Raw genomic sequence first — 12,442 nt, forward strand, 5'->3', positions numbered from 1 at the left:
CTTTACTAGTTGTTAGTACAAACTGATGATTGAGACTCCGAGATAAGATTCAAAGACTGGAAGTGTTCATAATTTTTGGGCAAAGTTTCATGATGTGTTTAAGATTCAAAGACTGATGCCAGCTTTGAAACCACTGCCACAATCAACGCATTTGTTGGTTAGTATTAGTATTATACGCTTAATTGGTTGAAATTTTGGTGATATATCACTTCATTGGATGGCATAGGAGTTGAAATTCTAGTAAACTTCAGTAGATTAGAAAAACTGCAGTATGGAATTACAAAGCTAAACAAATTGAGGTTTCTTGATTTGTCTCAGTGTACAATCGAAGAGGACTTACCATGATCAGTTTGCAGGACGATGTTCACAGCTATAGAAGAGTTATATGTTTTTACAATTTACTTTGGAAGAATCTATGAAGCACATGTACTTCTTGGATTAGGTGTCATTTGACATGATTAAGAGTCAGTCAAGTATACAAGGCACTATAAACAAGCTCAAAAGTTATTTTATAATAAATTATACTGAGGGTAAGCATGAATTAAATATTGCATATGATGTGTGACATGCATATTTCCAACATAAGACCACTAACTGTCTTGGGAGCAATAAAATGTCCCACATCGTTTAAAACATAACAAATGCAATGGTTTATAAGCTTCCAACACAGCCAATTGTTCGCCGAGTTGATTAACACCAACTTGTAACCCATGTGGGGGCATTAAGGTGATGGAACATGGCTGGTTGCTTAACAGGTCGGGCTGATGGGTACACTATGTTGGCCTGCCCACTCCAAGTTGAGAGTTGGGCCATGGGTCTTTGGCGAAGGCCAAGGGCTCCTGGTCACTAGAATGGAGGGATCCGCATGAGGCTGGTTTCACAGAGCAGTGAACACCTCCTTCTCTTGACAGTGGAGGGATCACAGGCTGCTGTATTCTCGGTCCATATGGCCTGGTGATCCTAGCCCATTGAACCATCACTTTTTGTCTCTAGCCCTTGAACCACCACTTTTTGTCTCTCTCAGCATATTTGAGGCAAAATAAATCTGATCTGGGCATATGGCATGTGATTTTGCTTTGGGACTTCGGTCGCAAAATCACATGCCATATTCTCGGTCCATATGGCCTGGTGATCCTAGCCCATTGAACCATCACTTTTTGTCTCTAGCCCTTGAACCACCACTTTTTGTCTCTCTCAGCATATTTGAGGCAAAATAAATCTGATCTGGGCATATGGCATGTGATTTTGCTTTGGGACTTCGGTCATAAAAAAATGCTGAGGTCTGTTATCTATATATGTTCCAAGTAATTTTTTACTGCATCTCTTAAAAAAATTTACAATTTACTATTCTAAAATTAGGTTGGCTATTCACCATTTGCTGGTATGGTAGCTGACTGTTAACTAAATATACATGCCTGTATTCTTGTCAGAATGATCAAGAGTGTATCTAAATTCAAATATAAATAAAAGTTTTTTTTTTTATCAAATTTATAGAGTTAACAATGCACATGTTTAAACCTAGTATTGACTAGGAGACGATACATATATAAACACCCTTTCAATTGTTTCCTAAGTAAAGATCAATTACAATATAAGATATGTTACAAGGAAACGAAAAAATGCAAAACCAACCGACCGACCACCTGGCATAATTTTACATTTTTTAAAAGGTTGGTTTAAGTTCTTTTCCCCCCTCCTATTTTGTTTGTTTTCACCTTTGCACATTCCTCACCCATATCCCTTTCCAACCAAACAACTCCCAAGCTTTACATTCTGTGGTTTTTCACTCATCAGCATCTGAAATTTTTAAAATCACCAAATACTGAAAGAGATAATTATCTCTGTTGAATCTTCCCATAGTCCCTTACTAATACAAGGTCGAATCACGCCTCTTCTTGGTATTTGCTTCTGGGTTTCCTTTGCTCATCATTGCAACAAATTCATCGTAGTTAATCCGACCATCCTGCACAGACATGCAAGTATTAATTATGACACTAACAAAATACTTCTTATAGTCTTGATTATAAGCAAAAGAAAAACTCATTTAATGCTCTAAAATATAACTAGTCAATGCTAGACTTACGTTATCTGCATCAACTTCTGAAATGATTTCTTTTATGTCCCTGCCGTCATGCATGTTATACTCATGGAGAGCTTGCTCTAGTTCTTCAATGGTGATGTACCTAATTATGGAAAAGCAGTGAGTTCAGAAGATTTGAACAATTAGTATCCAAAGGAGGGGCGAATATATATCCAACCATGTTGGTTTTACTGATTTATTTAATTTTCTTTACCCGCTGTTATCTTTATCGAAGAATTGGAAGGCAGTATAAACATGTTCTTCTCTGTTCAATCGGTTCATGTGCATAGTTGCTGTGATGAACTCGTCGTAGTCAATGATTCCATTACCATCAGCATCTGCCTGTAATTTGCAAAAGTAAAAAATTTGTTTTTAAGTAATCATGGTAGAGCAGCTGCTTTTTGGCAGAAGTTATTTTGCCATGCAGTACACAAAAATGAAGGAGAGATAACTTACAGCTTCCATTAATTGCTTAACTTCCGTTTCACTCAGTTTAGTTCCTTGTTTTGCAAGCCCTTGCTTGAGCTCTTCAATTGTAATGGTTCCACTGTTGTCGGTGTCCATACCCTTAAACATCTGCTTCAATCCCATAATTTCTTCCTCTGATAAGCAGCTAGCAATAACCTGTCCATATGTAAATTTTGTTAGTATACTGATAAGTTCAACGCAATCTTAGCGGGGAAATAGTAAAATGAATTAAACCTAAGATTTGATTATAAGCAAAATATCACCACCTACCTTTAGAGCAACTTTCTTGAATTGGTTCATTGCTCTAAACTGTTTGAGCCTATTGAGCACTGCATTGTCAAGAGGTGTATCAGGTGCTTCTCCGTCTTCCTTGATCCACGGATGATCTATTTTTCACAAAAGAAGTACTATGTTAGAATTTCGATTACACCAATTGAGGATGGTGAAGTCAAATTAATTTGTGAACCATCTAAACATAATAGTTGAATTCAAGCAGTGCATATACTTACTCAGAACTTCATATGCTGTAATCCTCTGCTTGGGATCTGAATTCAACATTTTCCTTACAAGATCCTTTGCTGAAGGTGAAATGGAGGGCCATGGATCACTAGAAAAGTCAACATGTCCTCTTAGGATAGCATTGAATATCCCATTTTCAGATTCTGTCAAAACCAAATCTTAGTTTCAGTTTCAAATTAAGCGGACATGGAATCAATTCAAGAGGAAATTTCTTTGTTCTATTAAGGAGTAGATTAAAAATCAATTGAGTAAATATAAACCTGCCCAAAATGGTGGAACACCACATAGAAGAATATATAGCATGACACCAACACTCCAAATGTCTACTTCTGGTCCATATTTCCTCTTCAACACGTCAGGTGCAATGTAATATGCACTACCAACAATATCTTTAAACTGGTCACCTGTCAAAAAATATCTTTTCCATGTTATAATATGCTTGAATTTGAATTTGTATATTATGTCATATCCTAAACTTACTACAAGAAAACATATTGATAATTTCTTGGTATATATTTCACCAAAATTTTCTGTCTGTTTAAATTTTGCTTTTAAATAAAAAAAGGTAAAAATGTATAACCTTGTTTGTAAAAGACGGATAAACCGAAATCAGTGGCTTTGAGAGGAGAATTCTCATCCTTGCTCAACAAAAGAAAATTCTCAGGCTTAAGATCTCTATGAATAACCCCCATGGAATGACAAGTATGAACAATTTGAACAATGGTTCTCAACAAGGAAGCTGCAGCGCGTTCGGTGTAATGACCCTTAGCAATGATTCGATCGAAAAGTTCACCACCAGCACACAACTCCATAACCAAATGAACAGATTGTTTATCTTCAAAAGCACCAATAAGTTCCACAATATTAGGCTGTCCTGTAAGGTGATGCATGATTTGAACCTCCCTCCTAACATCCTCAATATCTTCCTTATTCACAAGCTTTCTCTTGGCTATTGTTTTGCATGCATATTGTTTTCCAGTGGTTTTGTGTGTGCACAAATGTGTTACACCAAATTGTCCTCTCCCTAGTTCCTTCCCCATGCTATAAGTAGCCTTAACATCTTCCATTGGCCTGCCGAGAACAGGACCGATCGCGGAAGGTTTTGATGGTTTAGAAGGTTGAGGCGAAGGTTTTGACGATGGTGGCGGTGTTGTAGCTGAAGAATCTCCATTTGCATCGTTGTTTTGTTGATTGTTTTCTCCCTTATCTTCAGGGTCTTCAGTACCACCTGAGCAACAATTGCCCATGGTGGAAGGGAGAATCAATCAGAAGAAAGGGGATGGCAGGAATTTGGAAGGAAAGAAAATATAGGTGATGGAAAAAAGGTGGTGAATGTTACAACATTGTCATTGGAAGCACGTACACATAAAAAAAAAGTCTAAAAAAAACTTAGGAGAAAAATTAAAGGGTATTAAAAAGGATAGTTTGTTGATTAATGACAGATTGGAATGATGATTGAAACAAAAAAATTAAAGGAAGGTGATAGATTTTAGGAAGGAAAGAGATATTGGTGTGTGTCACACGTTGTAAGGGGTTAAGGTTTTTATTGAGACAAAGGTTTGGAGGAAATTTCGGAGATAGAAAGAATAAAAATGGATTTTGGTCTGTTACAAATGTCAAAGAATCTTGTTATAACTTATAACATCGTACATATGTAACAGTAGTTAGTTACTAACAAGTAACATAACAATTAACAACACATGACATATGACATGGTTTTCGTCTTTTCATAGCAAAAAGGTGAAAAATCTACATGTATATTGTACAATACTAGTCTTTAAATATATTTTGAAAGATACTCTTTAAAGTATAATAATAGTTTAAAAATAATGAGTCAATTATTTTCAAATGAGACAATTAAAAATTTCAAATGAGACACCTAACATAAGATTAAGTAAATATTAACAAAGCCACCAATAAAAATAATGAGTCAAACATAAGGTTATTTGCTGAATTAGCATACATTGAAGCATTCAAATAAAATAAATACAACTCTTCACGTTTGCACATTGTTGTTTAGCATACCCTACGAAGTTTCTGATGATAATAATAAATATAGTACAAAAGTTGGCAGCACGTTGAATGAAAACTGCTGAATGCATAAGCAATCAGCAAATTGTAAAATCAAGAAAGAAGTGGTCTACATAGACTGGTTCAGATTGGGGTTTTGTAAAGGGAAAGTTCAGACTGTCAATTTTGTCTTTGTAGACATCACCATTGATATAACATTGTCGATGACTACTATGTAGATTCCGCTTAGCCTCTGAAATAAGCCGATCGGGAGTTACGTTCTTATAAAAAGAAAACCAGGTCGTAACACCAAATAGATTTTCCACGATCAGGAATTACACCGAAATAAGCCGATCGGGAGTTACATTCTTATAAAAAGAAAATCAGCTCGTAATACCAAATAGATTTTCTATGATCAGGAATTACACACATCATCACCCATAATAGAATTGTCGAATGTTTGTTTTTAGAAGAGCTACCATCTCTTTGGTTGAACCAAAGTGACTAACAGATTTAAACATACCATTCAATGATAAATAAATTAAACAATAAAGGTTTTATTTGAGTTTTCATTCAATTCAATGACTAACATGACAATGGTCTACACTTTCATATGCCATATTGGCTTTTGCTCAAAAATAATTATTACATTGGAATTTAGACTAGGACTGTTTCAATTTTTTAATAACAAAATCACTTTAAAAGCTTTGTAAAGTTTTATATAAGCTTTTGGGAAGAAAAAAAATAGATTGGTGATTATAATTCTGAAAAAATGTAATTATGATTAGTTTTTAAAATAAAAAGGTGTTTTTATAATTATATTATAAAAAAAAACCTCTACTTTCCATGGAATTTCTAAAACCAAAAATCACCATTTTAACAATCTCAATCACTTTTAGGAAAACCACACAGACAGAGAGGGCCACATAAATTTTTGAAAGAGAGGGTAATGGAATTGAAAAGGCACCACGCAGACATAAACAATTGTAGGAGAAAGAAATCAAATAAGAAAAGTAACAGTTAGATGCAGAGGAAACCAAAAACACCTTGTAGGGACCTGATATGTAATCTTAATTTTTTGAAACAAGAACTTAAGAAGCCTTCAATTCTTGATCCAGAATAAACACATTTTCATACCAATATTTATTGGTCTAGATTTAGGTAAGGCATCTAAATTTACTATTTCCTTTTGGTATTATTCGTGAACCTCGCAAGCCGTAAAAGTTGAAATTTCCAAAGAGTGTGAACTGCTACAATATAAAACGCATCCCTCTCGCAAAACCTTGATCTCATGTAAGGAAAAATGCTCACATGCAAGGAGAGGAAAGTGGCAGAATCATGTAATTCAGTATGTAGGAACTGACGGATCGACCTTCACCGCATAGGCATGAATTCCTCCGGAAATATTGTATACTTTCCTGAACCCCTGAAACATTGACACCAACACAATCAAAAGTCAATACATAGAAAACAATATATGATAGGAACTGTGGTATTGTATTGCAAAGAAATATGACATAAAATCTCCATTTATTACATACAATAGCAATACTTCGAGAGTCTACACCTCCCAATGCCCAAAGGATCCAACGCTTTCTTAATTGACTAGACGTCCTCCTCACATCCATCCTATTATTTATACACATTGTGATATTTAATCCTCTCTAACTACTTGAATCTACTAAGGCTTTGTTTGCGAGTGTGGAGGGGAAGGGAGGGAAAGGCTTGGGAAAAAAGGAATGAGCAAGTGAAAGAAATAGAGGAAAATGGGAGGGGAGGGCTTTGGGGGGTTAACTTTTCTTCATAATACTAAACCCTCCTCATTTGGGGGAACTAAAAAATTGTATTGGAGGAGGGTTTATATGAATTCTTCAAATTTAATCTATGTTGTTATATTATTTTTAAAATTAAAAATATAGTAATCATATGCATTAATTTATCACTCTAATAAACTACTCTTTTAAAAAATTTGAAAGATTTTTCCATTTTCCCTCATATTTTCCACCCCTCAAAGTCTTCCCTTCCCCTCCCCTCCAAACTCCCAAACAAAGCCTAAGGGTCTGTTTGGAATTAATTATTTGAGCATATCTACTGCCATAAGCACTAGTGACTTGTGAGACTGTTTCGGGAGCTTAGGGAAACAACTTATGACATGTGCATATATGATAAGTTGTCTGATTTTAGTCTATTTATTATTATCGAAATAGTTTATACATAAACACTTATATGATATGTGCGTTTATGATATAAACAAGCTGTTAATCCAAACAAGGCCAACTGTCTAATTGTAACTAACTAAGGGGGTTAGGTGACAATACTGTGACATTTCAAAGTACATTAAATTAAATTAGAAAACAATGACTACAGGAACATGAGAATTAATTCCTAAATATGTCAGTTCCAATTCCAGAAACATATATAGGAACCGTCTTTGTTCAGGACGTCTTAAAAATCATCACAAAATTTATTTTGATCAGTGTTGAGTGTTGTCAATCGCGGAGCTCTACTATAACCACTAGTAGACAACACTTTGTACTAAATCGTGGAACAATAACGGTTTGTTAAAATTCCACTATGCTAGTACTATAGCGCCGCTATTTTACAACACAGACTTTAATTTTGGGTAGACTTTTTACAACACAGACTTTGATAAAGCGAAAACCGTTTTATTCAGTTATCTGTCTGCAATACAACATTCTCTATCTTTTTTAATTTTGAAAAGGACAATATTCTCTACCTTAAAAGCAATTTACAAATATTACATGCATGAAGCAACAATTGTCCGCATGGATTCAGAATTACACTAATATCAATATGTGAACAAGTTTCAAGGCAAATAACGCATAGACATTAGACATGCTTACACTTTTAAGGACAAAAATTGTTTACCTGTGACTGCAACCACCTGGCAACCTGTAACGACCGCACTCCATGATGACACTGCATTCAGAAGTCGGGTTATTCAATATGCATGCACCAGAGAGAGAAAAAAAAAATAAAAAAAAATAAACTAAGCAGCTAATTCAGCTTCAGCATTGAACATCAAAATAAAGATGAATGAATTGGAACATCAAAAACCAAAGGCTTCTAACTATTCAAACTTGGACCGCTAAAGTTGTGCTTACCAGAACATATGTATCCTTTTGAGGATCAAATTTCGAATTTATTTCAGGTCCCCAGGTTCCAAATTGTCGAAGGGGAAGAACCGTAAATCCTGGCAAAGATGCGGTGGTCCTGTGTATGATGAGAGAATCATTAAAAGATAGAAAAACCAGAATCAGCCACTGACGTAAACATAAGCAATATAAAAGAAAAATTCAAAAAACTAAAGAGAAAAAGAAAAATATTAGAATATAAAATCATATAAAAGTAGATATCCATGAGATATCAAAAGGGAATTAGCGTTCAAATGCTCTCAATACTTTCTAGTGAATTATAGATCAGCTTGATATTCTCTTTTGTACAAGCTGATTTCCTCATCAACTTATCATCACTAACTCAGCAAGCTAAGTACTAACGGTATTAAACTAAATGAACCTATACAAATCATACAAGCATGCATTTAAGTTATTTAAAACTAGTTAAAAGTTGATGAAAATAGGAGCATACACTTCTTCAGGCTCTCGAACATCAATCAACTGTGCCTCCTCCAAGAAGTTGGGATCTTGATATTTCACATGCAGCTCATCAGGTTGAATGTCTTGAAGTACTGGTTCTTCCCTGGCAATTAATTGAGCAAATTTACAAGGCATGAGAAACTCATTAAAACAAACAACTAATCGGGCCTTATCCCATGAGGTGATGTTGGCTAATTGGATCAAACAATCAAATAGGGTTAATAAATAGCCAAATATTCAATGAATTTCACATTGGAACTAAACACATCTTATCATCCAACTTAAAAAGCATATGCCTGGAAATACCTCTCAGATAAAACTTGCAGCAAGTGCCATCCAAATTGGGTCTTGCACCGTACAATTTTGTTTAAAGGTGCACTAAACGCAGCCTCCTCAAATTCAGGAACCTGTTGCATTTTCATAATTAGAGATATGTCCAATCACATAACTGTACTATTGTGGTTCATAAAATTTGGGTTTGTCTAATTCAACCCTATAAAATCAACTTGACTTGTAAGATGATGACTACTCAAATTTATTAATACTTTTTTTTTTGTTGAAAAAACTCGATCCGAAACACAAGACGTATCCGGTGGGAAAAAGGTTACAACCACGCTACCTATGCAGAGCACAGGTAACATAACACCTAAACAGAAAACCCCAACTCAAAAGAGAGAAGTAATTAACCACTCCTCAAACAAAAGAAATAGACGCTCTCTCCTAACACACAACCAAGCTAGGCTCACCAAACAATCCACAGGAAGCCACAGAACAATCCACTTCCTATTAGACGAAAGCAAATAAAACTCTCAGTCCCACTAAACTAAAACACAACAGCACACAAAGAAGCCCTTCACGGCTATTTAGATCTCTAGTCTGTGTAGGACTAAACCCAGCCTCTCACACCCAGCACAATTAAGGTGCTCGAAGCTGCAATGAAGGCAACACAAAAGCCAAATTTAAGATGCCTAGGGGCAGGAGTGCAGATCCTCTCCATTTAGGGAGGAAATTGCAATCTCAATTTCCATTCATATAAATAAGACACGTGGAAAAATAAAAATCAATGGCTCTGATTCATTTAATAATTTATTTTAATAAAAAAACATTGAAAACCACCTACTTCCTTCTCTCTCATTTGGAGTTCAGCCTTGAGAACTCACTATCGTCGCCGACCACACCTCGTATCTTCGTCATACCGCCGCCTTAGTGGTGTTGCCAAAAATGAGATTTTCGCCACTGTTACTACTTGTCTAATTCGTGTTGTTGTCTAATTCCTTTTATCCCCTCAAAAAATTGGTATGTTTATGCCTCATCTCATGTTCAACCCATACCAACTCAATTTGGTTGTGATTATTAATAATCTAACCCAAAACCAGTAGATTATGAAACTGTAGATGCAACAGAAAAGAACTATAACAGAAGAATTTAAAGAGATTAAGATTGAACTTGTAAACATAACATAACAGTCACAGAGAAACAGGGAAAGTGTTCGGGAATGATAAAGCAAGTGGTTGCAAGTTGTAATACAGTAGTCAACGGAAACCGCCGGTGAAGGGCACAATGCCGATGGTGAAAGGTTGAAGATGAGGAGTCGTGATAATGAATTACAATTATTTTTATTTCTGAATTAAATAATTGATATGAGTAAGTGTTAGAAATAAATGTGAGCCATTGAGATCTTATTTTTCCACGTGTCTTATTTATATGAATGGAAATTGAGATTGCAATTTCCTCCCTAAATGGAGAGCATCTGCACTCTAGGGGCAGACCACAATCAAGGCAAAATTTCCAACACCCTGCCTCAAAACCTGGCATAAATTGGGCTAGGGGCGTGGACAATGCAGGCAGTCCAACAACAGATCTAGGATAGACTCCGATATCATCTTAGAGTTTGGGTTGAGTCTAATTCAACCCTACAAAATCGGTTTGTCAGCTGCGCACTGTCCAAGCTTACAAGCACTACTACTTAGGCCATGTCTAGGTCATGTGGGACTAAACCCAACCTCTCAAGTCCAACACAATGAAAGTGTTGGAGGCTGCAATGAGGGCAAACCCAAATGCCGCAATTAAGGCGGCTAGAGGCGGACCACAATTAAGGTTTCCAACAATAATAAAATTAATTTTAAAAATTACACTTTTATAACTAGGTCTACATTTCTACCTTATCTGATTCCCTTCACAGAATCACATGGCACAATTATCATAATTCAATGAAAGAAAATGCAAGAAAAAGCATATTGTATCCTTTGAACCTCAAGTTTTCACCTACCCACAGAAACTTCATACAACTATATACCCTTCTCTAACAGACAAAGTCAGTTTCATTTACATAAGGCCGTGATGTATATCAACTGTAACCACAAAAAGTAGCAAACTGCAAAATTTCAACGAATTGAGAAACCCTAAGAACAAGGTTTAATTAAACCTAAACAACAGCATACCATTTGTCCCTTTCTCACCCACCCAAGCATTCCTCCTTCATCTTTAGAAGGGCAAATTGAATGTTCCACAGCAAGATCACTCAAATCTTCACCTGAACACACAACACACAACAAGAAAGCCTTAGAAAGAAACTTCACAAGTAAATATCTCCCAGATACATCTAGCACCGAGACTTCATATTAAAGGTGTGTCCAGTGTCCAAGAGATGTCAGTTTCCAACACTATCACGATTCGCGAATATAACTATGAAGCACGGACACTCCTCGAATTAGCCACGGACAGCGACACGACAGCGACACATATGATTATACTGAAATATGCGATTTTATCAAATCATTAGTGGTGTCGGCGTGTCAGTATCTGTGTCGTGTCCGGTCTCCGTGCTTCATGGTATATGGTTACCGTTCAATTATTCTATTTTCTCAAATTATTGCTTCAATTCAAACAATGATACAAACAATATACAATTTACATTAATTGAATTGTAAAATCCAACTATTTTTAACCTGAAGCGACTCTCTGTTGAAGATCAACCAATAGTTTCGAGTCATCTTCTTTCACCAACAAATGCTGCACCAATAGTTCCCTTTCCGCTCCACCTTCAACAGCACTACCTCCAGTACTATATGAAGCTAAAAACAAAAACCAACAAAATTAAAAATCAAATTTTTATTCATTTTTTAAACTCTTAACTACGTCAATAGGTGATAATCCAATAAAAAAAATGAAAAATAAAAAGTGGGTTTTGCAGAGAATGTGTACCTGATGCTTTAGGAGGCATGGTTGAAGTAAAGGGTGAAAGAGGAAGAGAAGAAGGTGAGTGAAAATGGAAGGGTTTTTTGTAGGAAAAAGTGTGGATTTTGGAATGAGAATGTGAAGGAAAAGAGAAAGAGAAGATTGAAGGAATTGTGGAAAGTGAAGAGAGTTTTGGAATCGGTAATCCAACGCGAAATTGACAAGCTCTCAACATTGCTTCTTCTGCTTTGCTTTGGATGAATCAACAAACACAAAACAGAGACGACATAGAAATAACAACGATTCTGCTACTTACACCCCTCTCTCACATATTATTCCCAAAATACCCCTCGTCCCCTAGTTTGATAAAAAATGACAATTGGGCAAAATAATTTTCTTTTTTGAGCAGTGACATTTAATCTCTATCTTAATATCTCAACGCTGACGGTAACAATTTTTTTATGAGAATTAATATGACATTAAGTAAATATTTTTTTATAAATAAATAAAGACGACTATTTTAGAATTTATATTTATTGAAGAACTATTGTGATTATTCGTTACATATTCA

General features: G+C 35.5%; 2 protein-coding genes and 1 non-coding gene across 3 annotated transcripts; 1 reads left to right on the plus strand and 2 right to left on the minus strand.

Annotated features, from left to right (window-relative positions):
• Window positions 1-680: 680 nt before the first annotated feature.
• LOC146924681 (signal recognition particle RNA) lies at window positions 681-984 on the plus strand. The gene has a single exon (XR_015013061.1).
• Window positions 985-1,509: 525 nt separating this feature from the next.
• CPK17 (calcium-dependent protein kinase 17) lies at window positions 1,510-4,821 on the minus strand. The gene is made up of 8 exons (XM_085709627.1): window positions 3,648-4,821; window positions 3,328-3,471; window positions 3,058-3,210; window positions 2,819-2,934; window positions 2,537-2,704; window positions 2,295-2,422; window positions 2,084-2,183; window positions 1,510-1,963 (listed from the first exon to the last, which is right to left on the minus strand). Exons 1-8 carry the CDS (start codon window positions 4,312-4,314, stop codon window positions 1,868-1,870), a joined length of 1,572 nt encoding a protein of 523 aa, XP_085565753.1. The 5' UTR covers window positions 4,315-4,821; the 3' UTR covers window positions 1,510-1,867.
• A 1,240-nt stretch (window positions 4,822-6,061) lies between these two features.
• On the minus strand, window positions 6,062-12,155 carry LOC146924683 (rhodanese-like/PpiC domain-containing protein 12, chloroplastic). The gene is made up of 8 exons (XM_085709628.1): window positions 11,899-12,155; window positions 11,643-11,768; window positions 11,136-11,227; window positions 9,001-9,101; window positions 8,687-8,797; window positions 8,203-8,311; window positions 7,967-8,017; window positions 6,062-6,503 (listed from the first exon to the last, which is right to left on the minus strand). Exons 1-8 carry the CDS (start codon window positions 12,104-12,106, stop codon window positions 6,423-6,425), a joined length of 879 nt encoding a protein of 292 aa, XP_085565754.1. The 5' UTR covers window positions 12,107-12,155; the 3' UTR covers window positions 6,062-6,422.
• Window positions 12,156-12,442: the final 287 nt, after the last annotated feature.

This window comes from Medicago sativa, chromosome 5, assembly GCF_051527215.1.
Source record: "Medicago sativa cultivar Bolivia chromosome 5, Bolivia_mono, whole genome shotgun sequence".
Taxonomy (NCBI): domain Eukaryota; kingdom Viridiplantae; phylum Streptophyta; class Magnoliopsida; order Fabales; family Fabaceae; genus Medicago; species Medicago sativa.